Below are 24,141 nucleotides of genomic sequence, written 5' to 3' on the forward strand. Positions count from 1 at the left end.
CTTTCTGGGGTCATAACAGGCATATCCTGCACAGGGCAGGATAAGGGAAGTGGGACAGAGCGCCTGCACGTCCCCCCAGGTAGTGCAGCCCCGGAACGTCTTGGCCCACCTGTGGGTCCTCGGTTGCCAGGGGAAGGGTGGCCTGTGAGATGGGGGTCTGCCTTGAGGAGGACCAGACAGGAGACTCGGGTGTGCGCCCTGGGGGAGAAGGCAGACCCTGAGTAAGGCTGTGGGCAGGCGAAGACATGAACATGGGGAGCTGCCCCAGGACCAAGGCTTGGGTGTCAACAGTGGGGGCTCTGGTGTTCGCTGTCAGCGTTCACATTCTAACTTTGCCGTGATGATGAGGGTGATGATGGCATCTGTCTTCTGAATTTGAGGATTATGGGAGAGGAAGCCCGTGACATGTTTAGCACAGGGCCTGGGACATAGGAATTGCTCAGCAAGTGCAACTATGATTATTGTGCCCTGCTTCCTGACCTCCTGGAGCTCCAGCCCATTCCCCCTTGTCACAGTTCCCTCGCCCTGGGGTTTCAGGCCCCTAAGGGGTTAGTGGGAGGGGGGGATTAGGGAAGACTTGCTGCCTTGCCCTTTGGGATGGGGGCTGCAGCTCCACATTCTGGGGCCTGAGGCTTCCCATTGGGGTTGGTGGTGACAGGAACAGGAGCACCAGAGCTGGGGCAGCCCCTCCCGACCATGGGCTGCGGCACTAAGGCGGCAGCTCAGGCCCCAGCACTAATGAGCTCTGGACTTGCAGACCCTGGCCGGAGTCCACCCAGAGGAAAAAGGGTCAGAGGGCACGGTCAAGCCACATTCCCTCCCCAGCAGTGACAGAACTGAGCAACTGGTCTATGTAGGAGTAGAATTGGCAGGACTTGGGGATGGATTGAAGTGTGTATGTGTGCCTGTGGAGGGGAGGGTGGCAAGGGCAGTAAGGGAGAAGGACTAGAGAGTTCCTTTGGTCTAAATGGACCTGAACATCCTTTTTCTGAAAGGCAGACAAAAAAGACGGTTCTGACATAGTTACATGTCAATCAGATTGAAAAACAAAACCACCAGTAATACCCGCAAGGCTGCAGTGTGGGTGTGTAGAGTGTGTGTGTGTGTGTGTGTGTGTGTGTGTGTGTGTGTGTTGTGGTTGGGATGGGGCAGTGGCCTGGGAAGCACACCCATGAAAAGCATCAGCCTTGAGGATCAGCACACAAGTACCATTTGTCACTTTGCTGTGTTCAGCCAACACTGATGTCTCTGTTGATGGTCACTAAGATGACTTTCAGTTAGTTGAGAAAGAAACCCCACATTCCCTCCTATTTCACTACCTCCCCCAATTTTCTAGAACTTCTCTTTTTTCTTCCTTCAATTCCTACTCATTCTCTTTCTTCCTCCCTTGTCCCCTTGAGAGGCCAGTGTTCCAAACTCAAGTCTGATCACAGCAATGGGGCTGAGTCCTGGGCAGTGGAGGCCCCTCTCACTATGTCCCACTAGTTATGTCCTTCCCCCTGCAGTAGGTGTAGCCCTTCCCCCTCACTGGACAGAGGTCAGGGGCTTCAGCCCAGCATTGGGCTCTGCTGGCCAGCTGGAGGGTGGGTGCAGAGCCCATTTCCTTTATCCCTCTCTGAGTCAGAAACACAGACTCTGGGGCCCAGAGAACTTGGGTCTTTATACATGCCACCTCTGTGAAGCTGTAGGTGGATAGAGAGCCATTATCCTGGCTCCAGGAACAGAGAGTTGTCTTGGGGTCATTCAAGGTATCCAGAGAAGGGAAATGAATGACCTCCAGGGAAGAGGCTTGGAACAAGAGTGAAAGGAGGAGAGATGGGATGAGATCATAGAATAGATATAGCCAATCTAAACTTTCATATCAGGCTGAGGACCAAGTTTTGGAAAGCTTGGATAGGGCCTGGGCGCTTCCATTTACTTTATCTCTATGCTCATGACCACTATGGCTCATTTAAAAACATTATGTTTAGGTCTTGCTCATTGGAAGTGTGTAGACACTAGTCTTTCCAGAATGAAGTTATCCCTATTTTCATCTTCACCATGACTGCCGTCACCACCAACCCCATCACCAATATCAATACAGAGATGGCCATTGTAGACAGTTTTTGTTAACTGAATGAAAGCCAGCACTACCGTCACCACCACTGACATCTTCATCTCCACCACTGCTGGAATTGAATCACCACTACCACCACCTCCACCATCGTCAGTGACATCACACCTCTACCACCAACCCCCCCACCACTGACACCAACAACATCACTAACAACCACCGTTATCATCAACATCCCCACCATCATCACCAGAACTGATATTGTCACCTCTGCCACCAAGGCTACAGCACCGTTGATATCATCTTCACCACCACCACCACCACTGTCATTGACATTGCCACTATTGCCCTCACTGACATCATGACCACAGTCATTCACCACCATCATTAGCAACCTCACAACTCCTCCCGCCCACCATCATCCTCACAACCATCATGCCTGAATCCCCGCCATTGTCACTGACATCACCACCACCACCACTGATTTCTATCTTCTCTGCTAGAACCGTGTTCCTTTCCTTCAGAGCACAAAAGGAATGTGCAATTATACATTCTTTAAGGTGATTACCTGGTTCCCACTCAACTACAAGTGTCATGGAAGCAAGGATTGTGTCCCTCTTTCCCCCACTGGGGAATTCTCCGTGCCTGGACAGTGGGCAGCTCACAGTAAGGACTCCGTAAATGTCTATTGAATTAACAAATTATTTAGACCAGCACAGTCTCTACACTTAGTTGAAGGGAACTTAGTCTCTAGGATTTGAATGCTTCCCATAGTTCTATCTCAGGACTGGACCTTACTAGAGAAAAATAACACTGGGTGATAAAAGTGATCAGCTAAGAGGGGAGAAGTCTGTGCTGGCTCCGTGGTCCACACAGCAGTATGGGAAGATCCTAACCTACAGTCCACCAGCTGGGAGCACAGCAGACGAGCTGAGAGATGTTCAGCTCCTCTGAGATCTTCATTTCCATCACTATGTCACCTGGAATTTATCTGAACCTGGATCGATTCAGTGTCAAGACTTAATCCAGTCCATCTTTAAGAGCAACAGAGGTTTTCAAACATGCTCCCAGTAGGCCAGAGCTTCCTTGGAGGTACCTTGGAAGAAATGATGACCTTCAAGGAGGGGTCTGAGGGGGATCACAGAGAGGAGGGCTCTGGGCTTCCCACCCAAACTTCAACCATTGGGCTCCTGGCATAGATTTTGTAACAATGAGGCTCCAATGATTTTAAAATCAGGTTTGAAAACCATTGGCCTAGAAGGCGAGTGTTTGAATTGTTTCGTTTTGGAATAGATGTTTGGCATTGCGTATATGTCCAAACCAAAAGTCATAAGCCAACTAATGCCACCAGGCCAAAAGAAGCATTAGGAAATGCACACCGATGTTTCTATGGACCCTTCTCCTCCCAAGGCCACAGCTCATCGAGATGTCTTTTATTTTGGTTCTTCGGTAAACTGGAAACACAATTTTGTTCTTAGAGAACTGTATTCCATGCAGGAACCCTTGTTTAAATAAACTGTCTTGGGGACAGAAGCCTGAGGAGGAGGGCAGTATATGAATTTACCCACGTGCCTTCCTGCCCAGCAAACGCTGGCTCTTTAGCCATGCAGAAAAGACCCTGGTGGGGGGAACAGGACCCCATTCTTCCAAGCAACCCCCTCCAGCAGAAACACAGCAGCCAAGAGACTCGGAGTCAGCCAGGGATGGGACATTGTCACCTGAGGGGAAGGAGACCAGACACTAATTGGGGACATAGTGCCTTTCCAGTGATGGTCACTGAGAGTGACAGGGCGGGAGCAGGAGAGTGAGAAGGATGGTCGTGCCTCACCCCCAAGGGCCAGGTCCACAGCAAAACAACAGATCCCTCCCCCGCATCCATCAGCCCCCTCTGAAAAAGTGTAGCCACTGGGCAGGGCTCTGCATGTGTGTGGGTGTGTGTGTGCGTGTATACACACTTGCCAAGCAGCTGTGGGGATGGGGGCACCTAGCCAGCACCCTGTCTCTCTGTTGGTTCAGCCCCTTCTGGCCAACCTTCATGTCTGTCCTCAGGGTACCCCTCAGAGCATGGGCAGGCAGGGCGGGGGGCCCGGGGCTGGGGCACAGTCTGGGGAGAGCGGGTGGCAGGCACCGCTGCTCCAGGGAGAGTCTGCAGTGCCCAAGTCAGGGAAAAGATGGCATTCTCTGGAGAGATTAAGGCTGCAAAAGAGAGTTTAGTCTGAGGTGGCATCCAGGCTGAGAAATGAAGGTGCAATTGTGAGTGGGCTTTGAAACCAGGAGGGGAGTCGCTTGCTAGCCAGAGATTTGGGCTGTGACCTTCCACAGACTGCTGGGGAGGCTCTGGAAAAACACTGTCATGTGTGACTGGTACATTGGGAGTAAGGGGGGCCACGGGGTCGGGCCCTCCTCTCCGGACCAGGGATTGAGCAAGGCTGTTAGACACGTCCGTTTCTTCCACAGGAGGCAGCCGGCTCTCAAGGTCGGTTATACCCTCAACCATTTGCTTCCTGGTGCAGAACCACTGCAGCCTTGGAAAGCCCTCAGCCACTGAGGGATGGCTGACCAGCACAATCTCCTCCCAGTGTGTGCCCTCTCTCTAGCCCTCTCAATCTCTCCTCTCATTAAACAATCCTGTCTCTGCTCTTATGCGCCCCCCCAGGAAACACACTGCTTACCATGAACCATGACTCCAGAAGGCTGTTGATATCGCAGCTGTATTACCTACACCCTCACCCGAACGCCCCATCGGACTTGATCCTGACTTCGCGGCTGAAGCACCACCTCATTCTGTCTGTTGAGGGCGTCGATCCCTTGTGAGTATCCTCAGAGAAAGAAATCCTTTAATGGCTGAGGAACCTGGGGGAGAGGAAGGTTCCGGCAGGTAGAGGCGGACAGACATTGGTCTGTCGCTCTCATTCTTCGGTTCATTCAGCCAGTGACATTCTCCTGAGACCCTGGGTGCCCCGCCCTGTGCCCAGATCTGCCGGGATGGACGCAGGGAACGAGGGAAGAGGGCCGTGTTCTCGGGAAGCACAGTCTATCTACTTGGGGAGGCAGGAGTTACACAGGCAAACCTGTGAGAAGTCCATGCAGAGCAAGCCCCGTGGGTTGGTGGCAGAGATCGTAGCACAAGCTGTGTCCCTGAAGTTGAGTACGCCTGCCATGGGCTGGGCTTGGGAGACTGGGGAGGGCTTCTTGGAGGAGGAAGGGAAGGAGGACAAGTAATCGGCGTAACTTACATCCTTTTGGACGAGCTCCGCGTAGACTGTGCAGGCAGCGGAGACCAGCTCAGCGGCATCAAGGTCTATGAGGTTGTTGCACGCCTGTGCCGGGAGAAGGTGGGGCGGAAGCAGGTCTCCCCCGGGCACAGGCAGCGACCTGCCGCTTCAAGGGGACAAGGCCGCTGCTCACGGCAGTCACTGGGGCCAGCTGATCTCCCCCCCACCAGCTTGGCACAGTGCCTGAAATTGTACCAATGGAATTTTCTCTATTGGAAAGATGGTAAATGCAGTTTTCATTCTGGGCTCTAGGGAGTCCTGGGGTTCCACCGAGCGTTTCATGGGCTTCTAGGAGGACTCATTTTATGATTGGGGTTCTCTCTAAGATGTTTTTGACAAAGCCTTCAGCTGCTTTTTAGAATTGTTGGAAAATTCCAGGTCTTTTGTCACAGGAGGACCCTAGGGCCAAAGAGTTAACTGTCAGTCTGTCAAGCCTAAAGCTTAAGAACTGTTCAGGGCCTCAGTTTCCCCATTTGCTAAACAGGGGTGATGGTGATGATGAGCGTTATGGCCTCTCTGTGTCAGGCTTGTCATGAGGCTTAAACAAGCTGGTCTCTAAAAGCACGCAGCACAGTGTTCGGGGCATGTCCGTCTCATCACTACTCCTGCCCAGGGGCACAGGGGCCACTGGAGTCCAGGGCCCCTGACCCAGGGGCCTTCACCAGGGATGGTGCGGGTGTCGGGGGCCTCCAGGAGCCGGTGGGGCCGGGCCGGGCCGGGCCCGAGGGTGCTCTCACCAGGAGGATGTCGTCGCCTGTCATGCTCTCCTGCAGCACCTGCTTGCGCACCATCTGCAGCATGCTGTAGGCCACCAGCACCTGGAAGTTCCTGCAGGGCTTCCCCGTCAGCAGGACCTGCAGAGGTGGGCGAGCCTCAGCCTGGCCTGTGGCCTGACACTGCAGACGCCTTTGGGATGGCGCGGTACCCACCCACCACGTGGCCCCGTCCATCATGTCTGGGCCTTGCTGCCGACGTGCTCATTCATTCAGTCATTCATTCATTCAACCTCTGGGGTTCTAGGCATGGTGCTTGCTGTTGGGGGACTCAGAGAAAAAGCCTTCAGGAAATTCACTAGAGAGAGGGAGGGAGGAGGGAGAGAGAATGAGAGAGGGAAGAAGGGAAGGAGGGAGGGAGCAAGAGAGAAGGCGGGAGAGGGAGAGAGAGAAAGAGAGAGAGAATGCCAAGAATGACTGGGTAGCTCTCTGTAGCATTTGAGTGGAGCTTTGGCAAAGCAACAGTTGATGGAAAGTCAACAATCCAGGGGTGTCACCAAAGGCCTGGCAGTGGTCATGGACTTGAGCATGGAGACCAGCAGGCCAGGAGGGAGGGGTGAGGTGGGGGGAGTTGATTTCTGAGGCACTGAATGTCAGGCTGAGCGGTGGGCCGGATCCTGAAGGCAGTGGCGGCCACTGGGCAGGGCAGTGACGGGCGGTGGGCGTGTTCCCGGGGAGGTTCATCTGCTGATGCCCCGGAGACTAGGGTCAAATAACTGCAGGTGCGACCTGTCCTTGGGGGCCCCTCCTCCTCCAGGAGTGAGGGCTCAGAAGAAGTGGGCGCTCAGGTGGAGGGGAAGGCCGAGGAAGAGGTGGCCGGGAAAGTGAGAGCAGAGTGAGGGCCCTTGCACAGGCAGGGTGGCAGGGAAGCCGAGCGCAGGCCAGGCTTCCACTGCACGGGCCGTGAGGCCCCTCCTGCCTGCGCTGCCCTGAGAAGGTACAGTGGTGGGATTAGATGAACAGATGGACCAACTGATGCTCTGTCATCTCCCAACAGGGCGGAAGCAGGCTCAGTGGCCCACTAAATCCCACTGAACTCCATCCAAAGCCAGCAATAAAGGGAGGCAAGGAAAAGGGCTTCCCTGCTGCCTGCCCTAGGGCTAGGGTCTATCCTCTGCCCCAGAGGAGCACCTCACCTCCCAGAGCCTCCAGACGTCGTCGAAGGACTTGAAGGCACGTTGAAAGTAGAGGCAGAACCAGGGGAAGAGAGACTGCACGGCCCCCGCACCCTTCCCTTCTGTGGGGAGAGAAGCAGGGTGCCAACCAGGGGGCCATGGTCAGGGGAATAGGAGATAAAGCAAATGATGACAGATGAGGCCAAACAACTGAGCTCATAAACACACTGGGAAATACAAAAACCTGGGCTGTCACTTTTCCATCTGCCCTTGGAGACTGTTTGGGATGGATTTTCAACTGTCCAGATTTCAACCCCATCCAGATGAGCCCTCTCCCTGGGGCCCAAAGAAAAGACCAAATGACCTTGCTCCCTCTCACATGATTGGGCGCCACTGCCTTGGACTGGGTCCCGGCCCCCTCCCACGCCTGCTCTGTTTGGAGGACATGCAAGATGGCAGAGGGGCGCACTCACTTAAGTGCTCAGCAAACACGGGGTCCAGGAAGTTGATCAGGTTGTTGAGCATGTCGAGGTTCTTGCCCACCCCAATGTTGATGACACAGCTGTGCTCCTGGGAAAGATGGGTGGGAGGGAGGGAACCCCTTGAAAGCATCAGAAGGGTCGGCCTTGCTTCATCAACTCCCCAATTCTGGAGGCCCTCTGTGTGTCTGGCTCTGGGCCAGGCACGTGTCTCTGTATGAGTCTGAGTGTCAGTGTATGTGTGTTTGCAAACACACATCATGTCTGTGTCTGTGGTGTGTGTGTGTGTGTGTGTGTGTGTGTGTGTGTGTGTATGGTGGGCATGCGGAGATGTCTCAGGAGTGGCTCATAATGCAGTGAGACCAGTTATTCCTCCAGACACATACCATGGGTCTGGACCAATCAGGACAAGGAAAGAGCAGTGGGTACATTGTTGCAGGAATAGAGAGAGGGATGGGGGTGGGTTCTGGGTAGCCTCTCACAGATCATGAGGACAGGCTTTCCAGAAAGGGAGTAACAGGGAGCAGCACCTTCAAAAGACCTCCACTTCACAGTGTGGGAATACTGAGCCCCTGGGGGGCCGGGATGCAGGTCATGTGAAGGTAACTGTGGGAGACAAGACTGAAGACAGAGGCCTTGAATGTCTGGCTGCGGTTTTTGGATTTTATTCTGGAGGCTGTGGGGAGCCGTGGAGGATTTGCAGGAGCAGAGCCATGTTTTGGGAGGGGAATGCCAGGAGAAAGGTGGGCCTCACTGGACCTTGCCAAACCTTTCACGGTTTGACAAGAGCTGGACCCAGAGCATCATTATCCCCTTTCTCAGTTCCAATGCTTGCCACCCCCCAACCAGCACACACCCCACTGGGGTTGGCATTGTCTTTCCATGGGAAAAGCTCCTCTGGGACTCAGAGGGCTGCTTCAGGGCTGGAGGAAATGGCTGGGGCTGCCAATGCCTGCCTAACCTCAAGGGGTCGTTTGAGGAATGGGGGTGGTCCCTAAGCCAGGCTCAGCTCTCACCGTTTTCTGTAGGAAGAACTGGAAAAGCCAGAAGGTCTCATGGTCATGTTCCACCATCAGCTGGAAAAGCATCACCATCTCATGGAAGCCCTGCTGGTACTCTGGGGTGGAGAGGAGCCAGTGAGGAGGGGCGGAGCCTGGGCTTGGGCAGGCCCTATCCCAGGAAGGAGTTGAGAAGAGGGAGCTGAAGGGAGACCCAGCCCCCTGGCGCACCTGCCTGGGTGTTGCAGACGTAACTCAGGAGCAGGATCTTCTCCAGCCTCTTCTTATCAATAAGGACATTGCCCAGGGGGTCTTTGTCATAGAGTTTCTGGATGTCGTATGCTAGGTTGGAGGCAAGGGATGGTGAGGCACCAGATCACCTCCAGCAGAAAGTCCATGGGTTAGTTTATTCCCCTCATTCCAAGAGGCTAGGACCCAGGACATCCTGGGAAGGGGGCCATGAAAAAGGTACATCAGCCCACCAGCCTTTGCCTCTTACCACAACCTGAGCTGCCTGGGCTTTTTCCCACCTCCAAATCTTTGACCAGGCTGTACCCTTTGCCAGGGATGTCCCACCCCCCACCAATTATAATTCAACCTAGTTCAAGGCCAAGGTGGGAGGAGATGTAGACAAACAGCAGAAACAACATACACCCAGGGATACACAGCGCTGGGCATCTAGGGGCAGCCAGTAGAGCCAGGTGGACAGACTAACCAAGGTTTAGCTGGCAAAATTCCTGGCACACGTCAAGGCAGCTCCCAGGAACCAGCGCACAGATGTGACTGAGGTGGGGCAGGGATGACCTCCAACCCTCCCCTCTGCCCAGCACAGCCCACCCTCCTTGACTCACCGATGTTATTCCGAGTCTCTATGAAGTTCCGGTGCAGGTTTTCCAGGAGGGGCTGAATCTTCTCGTACATCTGGCATAAGGCCTCGTAGTTCTTCCTGTGAGAACGGAACTGAGGCTGAACGAGGCAGCCTTCCCCTCCAGGCCAGTCGGGGTAACCCTGAGCAGTGCCCTCACCCAGGTAGTGCCTGCTACCTGTGCTGCCTCCCCTCCCCCCGCCTCTGCCAGCCCTAACCATCCTCTGATGTCTGCCTGGAGTGCAGTGGGATGACAGGTTTAACCTCTGGTTCTGCAGTCTGACCACTGCACCTGAATCCTGGATCCACAACTTAAGTACTGGGTGTCTGCCACTAGGGTCAAGACTTGGGGATATCCCCAGCTCTCTCTAAGCCTCAGTTTCCTTGTCTGTAGAATGGGGCTAACACTAGCACCTATGCCTCAGAATTAGAAGGACTGGATGAGGCAGTGTTTTGTGCCCATCATTAGAACGAGCTTGGGTGGTATCGTGGGTTGAATGGTGACCTCCAAAGATAAGCCCATGCCCTAACCCCTGGAACCTGTGAATATGACCTTATTCGGGAAAAGGGCCTTTGCAGGTGTATTTAACTGAAGGATTGTCAGTTAAATACTGTGTTAAAGTTAAATCATTAACTGTGAATCTTCTCCACCTCAAGAAGGCCGCACAGGCCGAGGGATGGCTGGGCTGGGCTGGGCTGGGCTGGGCTGAGCTGGGCGGTGGGGACAGCTGGGAGGTGCTGGGATCCAGCTCAAGTGAGCAGAGTGAGGACTGGTAAACATGGCCGGGCTGGGGTGCGGGGTCGGGAGTGGGGATGGGGGAAGGTACTGATGCCCCCCTGTATGTGGGCCCCGAGTCGGCAGAGCCGTGGGGATTTTGTCTCTCAGAAAGAGAAGTCTATTTGAAGGAAGAAGCCTGAACCTACCAGGCTGGGGTGGGCACCCCCTCCCACCTGCCCTGCCACCCACCCTCCCCTGACAGGATCTGGAATGTTCTACCTCCTTGTGCTGTCCACCATGAGCCGCTCATCCTGGGAACTCTGCCATGAGTAGTAGCCCGTGAGGAATTTCCAGGCTTCCGTCCTCACGAAGGGGTGCAGACCCTGGGGAGGGGTGGAGGTGAGAGGTCGTGGGCCCTCCAGATGCTTGCCAAAAGGGCCCCTCCCAATGCCATGCTTGCCCCCTTGCCTGCCCATGTCCCCCAGTTCCAGGGTGAGGCCAAGGGTAGCTTAGGACCATACCCTTTCCAGGATGTTAACACAAATGAAGTCTCGTGACTTGGCCAAGTGACCGTTCTCGTCAAAGAAGCCATCCCATTCCGTCTTGTCAATGGGTGGTTTTCTCTTCACCTGGCAAGGACAACCACCTCAGCCCTCTGTTAGGAACCTTTGGCTTTTCTTTAAGTGTGATTTTTAAGTGATATACTCTGGATTTTGCAATGTGAATCAAAGTTCACAGCCTCTGATTCACTTTTGGAAATTTATCCTGAGGAAATTACTGAAAATATATAGAAAAACGCTGTATGCACAATCATTTTCATTGCACACTACTTACCAAAATGAAAAATGCAAGCACTCTCTAACTGTTGTGCAATAAGGGAATAGTTAAGTAAACTATGGTTTATATGCTTAATGGAATATTGTGAGGCATTTAAATTGATGCTTACAAGGAAAGAATAATAATCTGGGAAAATACAAATGTTAACGGACAAAAAGCAGAAAACAAAACTGTATATTCAGTATCTACTCTCTCTGTGTACTATACTCCATACGTCTGTTACATATTATAAAAACTTCACTTTATATACTCTTAGAGTGAATTAACCACTATAAAAATCCTGTTAGAAAAGACTGAAAAAAAACTCAGCCATAAAAAGGAACGAAATTGAGTCATTTGCTGAGACGTGGATGGATCTAGAGACTGTCATACAGAGTGAAGTTAAGTCAGAAAGAGAAAAACAAATATTATATTATATTATAATATTATATTAACGCATGTATGTGGAACCTAGAAAAATGGTACAGATGAACCGGTTTGCAGGGCAGAAGTTGAGACACAGATGTAGAGAACAAATGTATGCACACCAAGGGGGGAAAACCGCAGTGGGGCGGTGATGGTGCTGTGCTGAATTGGGCAAAGGGATTGATATGTATACACTGATGTGTATAAAATTGATGACTGATTAAAAAAAAAAAGAAAAGACTGAAAAAAAACCCTGAAAAAACCCACCTAAAAACAAAACAGTGATTATCTTTGAGTGATAGGATTATAAGTAATTTTCCCCTTTTTCTTATATTTTCAAACTTTTCTATAATAATATATACTGCTTTGATAATGGAAAAATATAAAATAAACACTAATTAAACACATCCACAAGCTCCATTTTAGCTTTCCTAAAAGAGTAGAACAATGCATCATAAGGAATGGTTTCTGGTTTACATCAGGGGTGTGTGTGTGTGTGTGTGTGTGTGTGTGTGTGTGTTGGGGGAAAGTGAGTGCAATGCATGCAAAGTAATTTAAAATGCTCATAAAACAATAATTAGGAGTTGAATTCCTGTTGGAACAGGGGAAGATTCCTAGGAGTCTTGTATTGGAGAGAATATCTTGAAATGCCACATTGCAGACTTGAAAGTGTGCTGATGGACAGAGCTTGGCAGGTGACTAGGCATATCTGATGTAAATACTCCCAACTTCCCATTAATATATACCTGAATATGCACATGTGTGACTCAAATTTAAATTTGCATACGAGTCACCTGAGGATCTTCTTAAAACACAGATTTTAACTCAGAAGGTCTGGGGTGGGGCCCAAGATGACAGATTTCTAACAAGCTCCCAGGGGATTGCTGATGCTGGTCCACTGACCACATGTGTAGAAAGGTGTTAGAAGTAAAACAGCACTGGATATTAAAAATTAGAGCCCACAGGCCCAAATTTGGGATAATTTCCACTAACTCCATGTTCTATTGGGATGGATTGAGCAATACACTTTAATGACTCATACATGTTCCATCTTCTGAACCAAAATAGGACATATGGGCCCTAGAAGGTACAAAAAATCTTGGCCTTCGCCTAACCTTGGGAAGCAGGGTCTGCCCTGATGCCGTGTCCCAACTGCATAGGCACTGTCATCTGAGCTGATCAGAGCCAGGCTTCTGCCCCCCTGACAGCCATCATGATCTCCTAACCTATACTCAGAGACTGCAACACTCAGCAGGAAGTAGAAGGGAACAGGCAGAGCGGGGCTGTGTCCTGGGATCCTTAATTGTAAAAGGGAATGCATGAACTTTAGGAATACATTTCCTTATGAATTTTAGTCAATTGGTTAATTTCTACAGTAAAGACAGTTGTGATTTTGATGGAGATTGCATTGAACCTATAGATCAACTTGGGGAGAATTGATAACACTATTGAATCTTCTGACCCATGAACACAGTATATTTCTGCATTTATTTAGGTCTTCTTTAATTTCTTTCAGCAATGTTTTGTGGTTTTTGGTGTGTAGGTTATTCATGTATTTTGTCAGATTTATCCCTAAATGTTTCATTTTGGGGGATGCTACTGTAAAAGTGTTATTTTTAAACTTTCAACTTCCAACTCTTCATTGCTAGTATATACAGATACAGTGGATATTTATGTATTGATCTTGTATCCTACGACCTTGCTAACCTCACTTATTAGTCCTAGTAGCTTTTTTGGTGTATCCATAGGATTTGTTATATAGGCCAATGATCAGCAATCTACAACCCATGGGCCAAATCAGGCCTCTAATCTGTTTTTTTAAATAAAGTTTTATTGGCACACAGCCATGCCCATTCACTCATTTGTTGTCTATGGCTGCTTTCATGCTACAATGGCAGAGTTAAGTAGTTACAACGAGATGTATGGCACACAAAGACTAAAGTACTTACTATCTTGACCTTTACAGAAAAAGTTTGCCAACCCTGACATAGATGATCATGTTATCTGTGAATAAAGGCAGTTTCACTTCTTCCTTTCCAGGCTGGATGCCTTTTATTTCTTTTTCATGTTTTATGCACTGGCTAGAACTTCAAGGGCAATGTCGAATAAAAGTGGTAAGAGCAGACATCTTTGCTTTGTTCCTAATCTTAGAGGAAAAGCATTCAGGCTCTCATGATTTGGTATGATGTTAACCATAGGCTTTTTGTAGATGCCCTTTATCAGGTTGAGGAAGTTCCCTTCTCTTCCTAATTTGCTGAGAGTTTTTATCAGGGATGGATGTTCTGCATTTTCTGAGATGATCATATGGTTTTTCTTTCTGTAGTTTGCTAAAATGGTAAATTATATTGAATTATTCTGAATGTTAAATCATTCCTTGGATAAACCCCGCTGGTGATGTATTATCCTTTTAATTTTTTAAATTTTAATTTATTTTTATTTTAATTTTATTTATTTATTTTTGGCTGTGTCGGGTCTTCGTTGCTGAGCGCGGGCTTTCTCTAGTTGTGGCGAGCGGGGGCTACTCTTCGTTGTGGTACGTGGGCTTCTCATTGCGGTGGCTTCTCTTGTTGCGGAGCGCAGGCTCTAGAGCACAGGCTCAGTAGTTGTGGCGCACGGGCTTAGTTGCTCTGCGGCATGTGGGATCTTCCCGAACCAGGATTCGAACCTGTGTCCCCTGCATTGGCAGGCAGATTCTTATCCACCAGGGAAGCCCCTGTATTATCCTTTCTAGACATCATTGGCTATTATTTACTACAGTTTTATTTAGGATTTTTGCATCATTGTTCATGAGAGATATTGGCCTATAATTTTGTTTTCTTGTAATGTCTTTGATTTTGGCATCAGGGTAATGTTGGCCTCATAGAATAAGTAGGGATGTATTCCTGCTTTTCAATTTTTTAGAATAGTTTGTATAGAGTTGGTATTATTTCTTTCTTCAGTATTTGGTATAACTCACCAGTGAAGCCATCTAGGCCTGGAGTATTCTTTGTGGAAAGATTATTAACTACAAATTCAATTTTTTATTAGATTGAAGGATAGTGTCAGAAGAAATTGTTTTATTTTTTACTTTTAAAATTAGAGATTTATAGGAATAGGACGTTATCCTTTTAATTCACTTTATTATTTTTTCATTTTTTATTTTATTTTTTTGGCTGTGCTGCACTGCATGACGGATATTAGGCATGCAGGATCTTAATTCCCCGACCAGGGATCGAACATGCCCCCTGCAGTGGAAGCACAGAGTCTTAACCACTGGACCATGAGGGAAGTCCCTCTAATTTACTTTAAGAAATACAAACAAACCATACAGGAAACAACAAGGAATCAATAAACGCATAAAGCATAAAAATGATAGAAATCCAAAGAAATCAATTATGGAAATAAATGCTTACATTCCCTTATTAGTTGTAAACACTTAAAAAGCACTGATGATAGTCTAAGTACTTCATATTTACCAACCGTCTAATCTTCACAGCCACCTATGAGGTAGGTGAGGTTGTTACACTGGTTTACATATTAGGGAACCAGAGCCCTAGAGGGTTAATTAGTATATTTGAAGTCGCACAGTAAATATCAGAGCTGAGATTTGAACCCTGAGCTGTTTGTTGCAAGAGTCAGGGTGCTTAACCCCAACGCCATGCCACCAGGCAGTGTAAAAGACAAGAAATTTCAGTTTGAATAAAAAATATACGCCCTACACATGCTGTTAACAGAAGGTATACCTTAAAATTAAATGCCATAGAAAGATTAAGAAATAAATGATGAACAAAGTTATGAAAAAAGAGTTGAACACAATGAAAGTGGCAAAGTAATCAAAGTACTATGCACAGAACACTATAATAAAAATATGGGGCTTCCCTGGTGGCGCAGTGGTTAAGAATCTGCCTGCCAATGCAGGGGACACGGGTTCGAGCCCTGGTCTGGGAAGATCCACATGCTGCGGAGCGACTAAGCCCGTGAGCCACAACTACTGAGCCTGCGCGTCTGGAGCCTGTGCTCCGCAACAAGAGAGGCTGTGATAGTGAGAGGCCCGCGCACTGCGATGAAGAGTGGCCCTGCTCGCCGCAACTAGAGAAAGCCCTCGCACAGAAACGAAGACCCAACACAGCCAAAAATAAATATAAATAAATAAATAAATTTAAAAAAAAAATATGGCATCAACATAATAAGGCAGAGATAATCAGAAACATCGCAAGAAGGCATCTGCTGAGTGCTCGGATAATTTGCATTACTAAACCTCTACCTGCAACAATTGGCTATCTGCCTACTTTGCCCTGGCTGAATTTGTTTATAAAAAGCCACTGACTTCTCCTTCCAGCAAACTCCACTTCTCTGCCCAGCCACATCCCTGAATCTCCCCAGACCCAAGCAAACTACGGGCCACCCACCAGAACATTTAAGACATTTGCTAGCAAGCAAAGGACAAGCACAAAAAGCCTGACCACCTGCAGAGGGCTACAGTGATGTGTGTGTGTGTGTAGGAATTTCCACAGGAAGTCCCCTTCCTCTCTTCACCAGTACATCCACACTTCCTGTCTATGCCTAAGATCCATCATGCAGTGCAGCGCGGCCAAAAAAATAAAATAAAAAATAAAAAAATAATAAAGTGAATAGAATCTGTATCTGGGGTCCTTCAAAGTAATGGAGGTGGTCATCTCAATGACCACTCAAATCCATCTTCATCCTCCTATATTCCTCCATTCCTTGCTCCGCCAACCTATTAACACCCTGCCCACAATCTGGGTACAATGACCTAGTCATCCAGGAGGAGACCCTGGTAGTCCTTGAGGTGCTGGGTACTCTTCAGCTCTGCAGTAGCACCTTTCCTAGTCCCCTGGGAAGGTTACTGCTAGGTAGGGCAGGTGTGGAAATCTCCTCCCACCTTTGTGGTGTGCCTAAGCAGGTTAAAGCTCTCCACGGGCAAACCTGGGGAAAGCTTGGCCATGCTTCCTCTGGAAAAGGGGTCCAGAAGTGGGAGCCTTAAATGGTTCAGCCTCTCTAACAGCTGCTAGTGGCCTTGGCTACAGGCATACATCTTTCCACTCTCCTTCCCCCTCTGCATCACTGGGTTTAAGAATTTTCTCCAGTATTTGTTAGTAAAATAAGAAAGCCACTGGAGGATAAGGAAAACTTTCTATGAGGGCTTTTGATGCTGTGTTCCTCTGAATACTCATAGCAACAGAGCCATCAATAAAGCCTGAGATCATCTGAGGGACAAGACATACTCCCAACAGTAACCATGTCAGTGATTCTTACCAAGGGGAGAGGGGGTGGCCCAAGGAGGGCAGGAATATTAAGAGTAGAAAGCTTGGGGAGGATGTGTGCAACTTGAAAGTTATCTGGGTGATTATTAGCAACCCAGGTTTGGAGGGTGTATCATCAGTATAGCATAGTTATCTTAAAAATAGTTTAAAACAACAGTGGTTCTCAAAGTTAGCTGCACGTCAGAATCACCCAGAGGGCTTGTTACACCAGAGATCGATGGGCCCCACCCCCAGAGTTTCTGGTTCAGAAGATCTGGGGCTCAAGAATCTGCATTTCTTACAAGTCCCCATTTGATGCTGATGCTGCAGACTCAGGCACCAGTCTTGGAGAATCACTGATTTAGAAGATGGACTCCGCAGTTTGGGTTTAAATACCAGCTCTGCCACTTACTAGCTGTGGGTCTGTAGGCAAGTTGCTTAGTCCCTAGGCCTCAATTTTCCCATTTATACAGTGAAGATAATAGCTTCATCCACCTCATAGAGTTATGATGAGACTGACTATAAATAATGCATTTAGAACAGTCATTGTACCTAATAAATGCTATATGACAGGTTGTTATTTTATTATTATCCTTCTCTAACTTCAGATAAATGAAGAGAGGTATAAAGAAAATTCAAATCAAGGCCTCGTGATAATCTACAATAGAGCAATAACATTTAAAACTCCGGGAGAGAGAGGCCTGTTTTGCATTTCTGCTTTTTTATGTATCACTCTCTAAATCACTATGATTAATGAGACTTGAGATTGGTTAAGGTCATTATAATTAGTTACTATGATTTTGAAAAATATACTGTGTAGAAAATTTTATGACTGAGGCTGAATTCAAATGAATAGTGTATCATTAATCGGACGCGGAACCGCCTACTAACAAAAGCATTACTGCCACCTGGTGGCAGCATACCAAAATTGTTGGCAAAAGCACCATGGGAAAATTATCAGCATCTTTAAGACAACTTGCAGACCTAGACTCATTAAAGTTAGAATGTCACATATGGGGAAAAAGTAACACTGGCTTAGATAGAAGGGTAAAAAAGAACCTGTGTTTTTCAGTCCTGTTGTCTGTAATGATGGTGAGACCAAGGTTTAACCTACCCTGCTCCACTTTCTAGGCCAGCTCAGGGTTCTAGTCCTTCCTACCCAACAGGGGAAAATGGCCCTAATGCAAACCAGAGGTTGGGGAGGGAGGGCCTCAGAGCTGATGAAGAACACCCACCAGGATGAAGGAGGCCGACTGCCTGGCAGAGAGGCTGTTTTCAGGAGAGAGGGTGGTCATGGCCCCTGCTAGCTGTCTTCAAAGCAGCCTCTGACCAGAGCTCACTTGGAGCCCTAAGTGATGCTTTAATTAAGCAGGGGAAGGTGATCTTCCTTTGCGTTGCATCCCCAGGAGGAACTTTAATTAAGCAGGGGAAGGTGAGCTTCCTATGAGTTGCATCCCCAGGAGGAACTGGGCCTATTCTGACCTCCCATACTTGAACAGAGCCAGCCAGTGTGTGTCACAAAGCCCCTGGAATCCTCATCACAATGACCTTGGAACATGGGAGCACTCAGCTTTAGAGGTTAAGACACACCCAAGAACCAAGGGGGCTAAACCTCCCAGTCACCCAGGAAAACCATAGTCCTTTCAGGATGTGCAGTGGGGGTTGGGATCAGAGGACATGCAGACCAGTGTGCTGGGCTGGTCAGGGAGGGCTTCCTGGAAGAGGTGAACCAAGAAACCTTTCTCTCTATCTCGGGATCTCCCTCCTCTGGGCTCCCTTCACTTGTTATCCCGCCAGACTAGTACCGAAACCTGGAGAACACCTAGAATGGGAACTTTAGATTTCTTGGGTGCCACTTTCAGAGACTCAGAATCAGAATGTCTGGGCTGGGGACCTGGGGAACTGTATTTTGAAAAACTCCCTGGGTGACTCAGATTAGGTATTTGGATGGTAGCTTCAAGGGGTAGAGATCAGTTTCATTTATCTTTATATCTAGAATGCAAAATACAGTGCCCAAGTGACTGAATGAATAAGTTAATTGAGGAGTAAATGAAGCTCTTAAATCTCATCTTACTTTCCTCTCTGTATATATTAGAGAGATTTCTATACATGCCCCATCTCCCCTCCTACCCTGAGTTCCTTTAGGCCAGGGTCAATGTCTGATTCTTGTGCTTTCCTCTCCTAGTGCCAACCCCACCTCCTGGCACTTGGTAGGTGCTCAGTATTTGTTGAATGAATCAGGAACTGGCTCCTCTCGGCTCCAGCATCACCAGTTCTCCACCTTAAGCATCGCTTGCATTTCTACTCAGGTCTCGGCCATTAAAGCCATCTGGCTCTAAAGCATCCTTAGTCATTAGGAGAGAATAGTAATTAGACCAACCAAATTGGAATCAGGAGCTTGGAGCTGGAATTTGGACTCTGACCTCAAATTTGGATGTTCCCCCTTTCTGAGCCATGGATCCCCCAGCCATGAAATCAGAATATAGTCAACCTCTGGCTTGCACATCCTTATTAACATAGTGAATCGGCGTCCATATGGAAGTCTTCAGTGGACACAATTCACTGTCTCATTTACTGTTACTGTTCTGCTAGCTTGTGGCACTGCAGGAGGCCTTTTAAATCGAAACGCTTTATTCTCTGCCTCTCTCCACTACTCCATCCCAACCTAGGAAAGCGTGACAGCCTCTTCCCCTTGATCTGCTGCCCCTAGGTCTTCATGGAGCAGGAGGTGGGGCGGCTTTGAGTAGGGGAGGAGTGGAATAAGGACGGGGCAGCCTCTGACAGCAGGATGCCTTCCTTCTGAGTCTTCCAAAGCAAATGTCCGGAGCAGCAGGCATGGCGAAGGCATTACTCACCATTTGGGATTATCTATGCCTCTTTTCTTCCACATTAACAATGTCGACAGCTGAGAATTAACTGTAATGTTGCCCTAAGAAGCTGAGGATCAGGCAGGGAGTTGGAAAATCTGAGTGCTAAATCCAAAGTGGCTTCTAAAATGAACATGATGGGTATAGGTCATCTACTGAACTTCCTTTCACCTCTGGCTCCTTATCTGCAAATTGTAGATAATAACCCTTCCCCAAATTAGCCAGTAGAGTTTAGTCATATTACAAAAGCCTCATAGCAACCACATGGAGGCTTAATATTCAAACAGAATTGCAGGACCCTGCGCTGAAGCAAGAAGGGTTTTGATCCCTTTTTCTCCTTTTTCTGATTCTTCTAAGGGGTTTACGTGTGTCAATCTCATTTTCTCCAGGGCCGAATGGTCCTTATCATGTCCATGTATTTGCATAATTGCCCAAATTCTTTAGATTCTCCTGCATTACTTTTCTTTCATTCGTTTCCCTCTCCCTGGTGGGGACCCAGTTTTCTGCTTTAAATTTCTGTACATGGGGATTCTTCAGGGCACAAGAGTCCCAGATTTTAACATATTCTTCTTGGTATTAGAGTGTGGGCAAAGGTTGGAGAGATTGAGAATTTGCATTAAAGTCCTGGGAGGAGCAAACCTCCTAGCCCATCTTTTCTCCAAGGACTCCGGCTGTCCGTGGGCTGCCTGCCGGCGCTGTGGTGGGAAAGGAGGGCAGACTTGGAAGAGGGAGCTACTGTGGGAATCTCCTCGTTCCCCCACCAGCCTACTGATCTATGCCCTGCTCTACACTACATATTTATTTGCAAGTTGTAATGCTGATCTGTGGTACAGTTTTTCTGAGTTTCTTAACCAGAAGAAGTAGGCAAGGGAACCCCAATGATACTGAAACATGCTTCAGTCTCCTGCATGGAAATGGGGAGAGGTGAGAGGTGCCTGGGGAAGACTGTCTCATCTCAGACATACAGTGTTCACGCATGAGAAGGCTCGTGGGCTTTGGTGCCAGGAAAACCCAGGTTCAAATTCTGACCCTGCCACCCGCCCATCATGTGAACTTGGTCCCACCTGTTGGGAAAGGCCATCTTGTGCATGCCATCTTTCCACCCCTGCTTGGCCATGTACGAGTGGGCCTTGAGCCTGGAACACCTCCTTGTCAAGAGGTAGGGAGCCGTCTCGGGCTGTGCTGGATTTATCACCTCATGTGGGGATGTCTTTCCCTGCTCTAGATTCAGCCTATGCTCCTTTGTTCTGCTTGAGTGTGTGCGTTGCACAGCACCTGGCCAATCCCAGCGCTGTATCTCCACCTGGCAGGGAGGGAGGGGGCTCTTTGTGAGGCCCTGGGGCACCAACGCCTGCTACTGAAGCTGATCCTGCTCTGTCGCTTCTCCATGTGAGTAAAGCACTGTTTCCTCCAGTGCGTGTGTGAGTTGTGTCTTTCTTGGTGGCCCTGACACTTGCAGACCACGGAGCGGGTTGACATTCTGGGATGCTGGTGGCAGGCATTGCTGTGCTGTTTGCTCTCCTCCACGCAGCGGGACTCCTCCCCTAGAGGTAGTAACAGGTGTCATTTGTTTAACACCATCTCTTACTCTTTCTGAGTCTCAGCATCATATGTCCCGGGGCAGGGGGATGATAATACCTCATGGAACAGGAGGGTAAGTGAAGCAGCGCGTGTAAAGAGCCCAGCATGGGCCGGGAGCCCAGGGCACAGGAGTGGTCATGAACCTCGGCATCACCATTAGTATTACCAACGCCCAGGACATGTCTGTAAAAATCCCTATGAACTAGACTTGAGTCAAGATGCCATTGCTTCCACGAGGCTTGCAAGAACATCCGTTCAAAAGTTCAAAGATCCTGTGAGCCAGACAGTTTCTGTTTCTCTGCCTTTCTCCAGGAACCTGAGGACCACGGTTGCTATAAAAGCAGGGTGAGGCCAGTATTAGAAACTGAGTTCAGTTCCCTTCATGTCAACACAACACGACACAACTCCGTGAAATGTGATGCGCCAGGTCCCTGTAACAATTAACAGGTAGCCCCCTTCAAAGGACATCTACCCATGACTGTCTAGTCTGGGGCATGCTACTTCTTGGTATAAATTATATGCATTCTGGTTTTATTTCACTGCAAAGTGCCGACAATCTTTTATGCTAAAGCAGTACTTTTCTCTTTGCCCCTCCCTGTGGGGAACCAGGATAAGTTTAGATTTTCGGCAGCAGGTTTTCTGCCCTCGCCTCCACGAAGTGCGGTATTTCTGACAGTGCTGGAGACAGCTGCACGTCATGTGTCACTAGCGGGAGGCGAGCAGAGGGCTGGGGGGCTGGGGGTGGAGACGGCTGTCTTCTGAGCCTGTGGTGTTGGAATTCCCCAGAGCAATAGCCAGCCCAGCCACCTGAAGTCCCCGGAGCCAGTTGGAATGCCACAGGGTTATTTGGGGCCATCACCATCATCTTGGGAAGCCCTCACTTGCTCTACTCTTCCCCTCAGTCAGTTGAAGATGACACCTCTGTCACCTTGAATCCAGTTATCATGCACGCCAGGAATACCCCATAGGAGCAACTCTGGGTAGAAGCCACTGCAGTCAGCAAAAGAGAGGCACTCAGCCCTGGGCAGCTGAGTCCCCATGAGCTCCCTCCTGCTCTGAAGGGGTCTTGCTCCTTAGGGGTCCTCGTCGTGGTTCTCCCTGACCCCTGCCCCCCAGCCGTGGGGCACCACCAAGCACAGGACTCTGATTCTCAGTGAGACCAGGCTGCGTTTTTCATGCTGCCCCATCTACTGCTCATTCAGCCCCCAAAAGCCCCCTCTTGTCCCTGGACATCCCGACCACAGCTGCCTTTTATAGGGCACTTGCTATATACCTCAGGGGAGGTGCTGCATATACGTCAGTGCCAACCTTGACCACCCTGTGAGGGCAACAGAAGTTACTTGCTTGGGATCACCCAGCTAGTAACTGGGGAGCCAGGAACCTCCTAGCTCTACCTAGCCTGGCTACCGGCCAGGCCAGCTCTGCGTCACATCAAGCTGCCTCCCTCGTCCTGTGGGCAGAAGGGGGCATCTTTGAACACCTTGCTGGCTCAGGGGTTTGTGAGCCCAGAGCCCAGTGGGGAGGAGGGAGCTTGCTTTACCTCCTTGTCCAGACTTTGAAATAGTCATTCAATCCAAAACAGAGTGTGTGGTGATGGCTGGACGAGACAGTGGGGCAGTGTTACAACCTAGCATGAAAGAGGATGGAGAGAGTGAGATGGAGAGGAAAAAGGACAAGGAATTCCAGCAAACTCCAGGGACTGCTAATGGAGAGAAATAATGTGGCTGATTACATCTCTGAAGGCTATCTGTTCCAAAATGAATTCTGAATGAAAAAATAATGCATTTTCCCTACAGCTTAAATCCAAGAAAGAAAGGAATGGGCAGCGTCTCCCAGTGCAGGCAAGAGCCTCTGTGTGCGTCCAGTGGTGCCTCTGACCACTTCACCTGAGTCGCTTCCCAGCATCCTTGTCCCTAGGGTGCCTGCAAAGCAGGCAGAAGCCACAAAAACAAGCCGTGGGAACCTTGTACACCCAGGGCTCCAGGAACAGCGGTGTGGACTGAGACCTGTAAATCTAACTCCATCACCCCGTCAAGGCTTAGAGGGGTTATTCTCCAACAGCTCCAGGGGGCCTTCTCTAGGCGAGGGCCTGTTATTTCCTCTGCCCACCCCCTTCCATTCTCCCCATCAGGTGTCATGGATCTTAAATCCAGGAGTATAAAGCTCCTTTTGTGAGATGAAGGCTTATCCGTGGGTTTGGGGAGAAATGAGCCCCGTTCTTCCCTCTTGCTAGGATAATCTATAGATGAGAATAAGAGGAGAGAAGCATTAGTTTTAGAGTCAAGCAGACCTATGCTCAGATCCCAACCTTACAACCTACTTGCTGTGTGACCCAGGGCAAGTTATTTAATTTCCCAGGCTGTTTCCTCACCTGTACAGTGGGGAAACACTATCTATTTCACAGCGTTGTTGTGAGGTTTAACTAATGTCTGTATAGTGCTTAGCACAGTGTCTGGCAGCGAGCAGTTGTTTGTATTGTTATTATTTGCTCCAGAGCACATCCAGGCTAACCTTGAACCTCCCAAGAAACTCTCTTCTGGGACTCCCACCCCCAGCCTCAGACAGCCCTGCTTACCTGGTGTGGCCACCTGGGCCAGGCATCAAGGACCACAGGGATCACTGAGCCTGCTGCTGACCCTTGACCTCAGATAGGCTGTTTGGTCAAAGGCCTAGCTTGCCCTCTGGTGCAGAAGAGGCAGCAAGGCCCGAGCCAGCAGGAGGCCCCTCCAAGCAAAAGAGAAGTGACCAAGATGCTCAAAGGCCCATGGGTGCCCTGTCCACGTTGCCCTCGGGGCAGACAGATCCCTACGTCAGTGCTCTATAGCCACACCCTCACCCCTCGGTGGGCTCACACCCTTGTCACTCATTCTCCTACACGGCAGCTCCAAAATGACGCACAACACCCCTCAAATTCAGGAGTACACAAGCACCC

At 49.2% G+C, this 24,141-nt stretch overlaps 1 protein-coding gene and 1 long non-coding RNA gene across 4 annotated transcripts in view; one reads left to right on the forward strand and one right to left on the reverse strand.

The window, feature by feature from the left end:
* The window catches only part of LOC118890579, a 58,908-nt gene that overhangs the window by 19,979 nt on the left and 14,788 nt on the right, over positions 1-24,141 (forward strand). The window contains exon 2 of the long non-coding RNA XR_005018764.1: positions 4,710-4,863. This is a non-coding gene — a long non-coding RNA (uncharacterized LOC118890579). The remainder of the gene's footprint in view (positions 1-4,709; positions 4,864-24,141) is intronic.
* TBC1D21 (TBC1 domain family member 21) lies at positions 4,749-18,175 on the reverse strand. Of its 3 annotated transcripts, XM_036843619.1 has the most exons (11): positions 17,997-18,056; positions 10,798-10,905; positions 10,556-10,659; positions 9,545-9,639; positions 8,925-9,035; positions 8,712-8,812; positions 7,690-7,786; positions 7,238-7,338; positions 6,066-6,182; positions 5,290-5,373; positions 4,874-4,906 (listed from the first exon to the last, which is right to left on the reverse strand). In XM_036843619.1, exons 1-11 carry the CDS (start codon positions 18,054-18,056, stop codon positions 4,874-4,876), a joined length of 1,011 nt encoding a protein of 336 aa, XP_036699514.1. The 3 variants fall into 3 exon arrangements, with proteins under 3 accessions (XP_036699515.1, XP_036699514.1, XP_036699516.1); XM_036843620.1 differs by lacking the exon at positions 8,925-9,035 and having other exon boundaries at positions 4,749-4,906; positions 17,997-18,175; XM_036843621.1 differs by lacking the exon at positions 10,798-10,905.

This window comes from Balaenoptera musculus, chromosome 2 (assembly GCF_009873245.2).
Source record: "Balaenoptera musculus isolate JJ_BM4_2016_0621 chromosome 2, mBalMus1.pri.v3, whole genome shotgun sequence".
NCBI classification, from domain to species: Eukaryota; Metazoa; Chordata; class Mammalia; order Artiodactyla; family Balaenopteridae; genus Balaenoptera; species Balaenoptera musculus.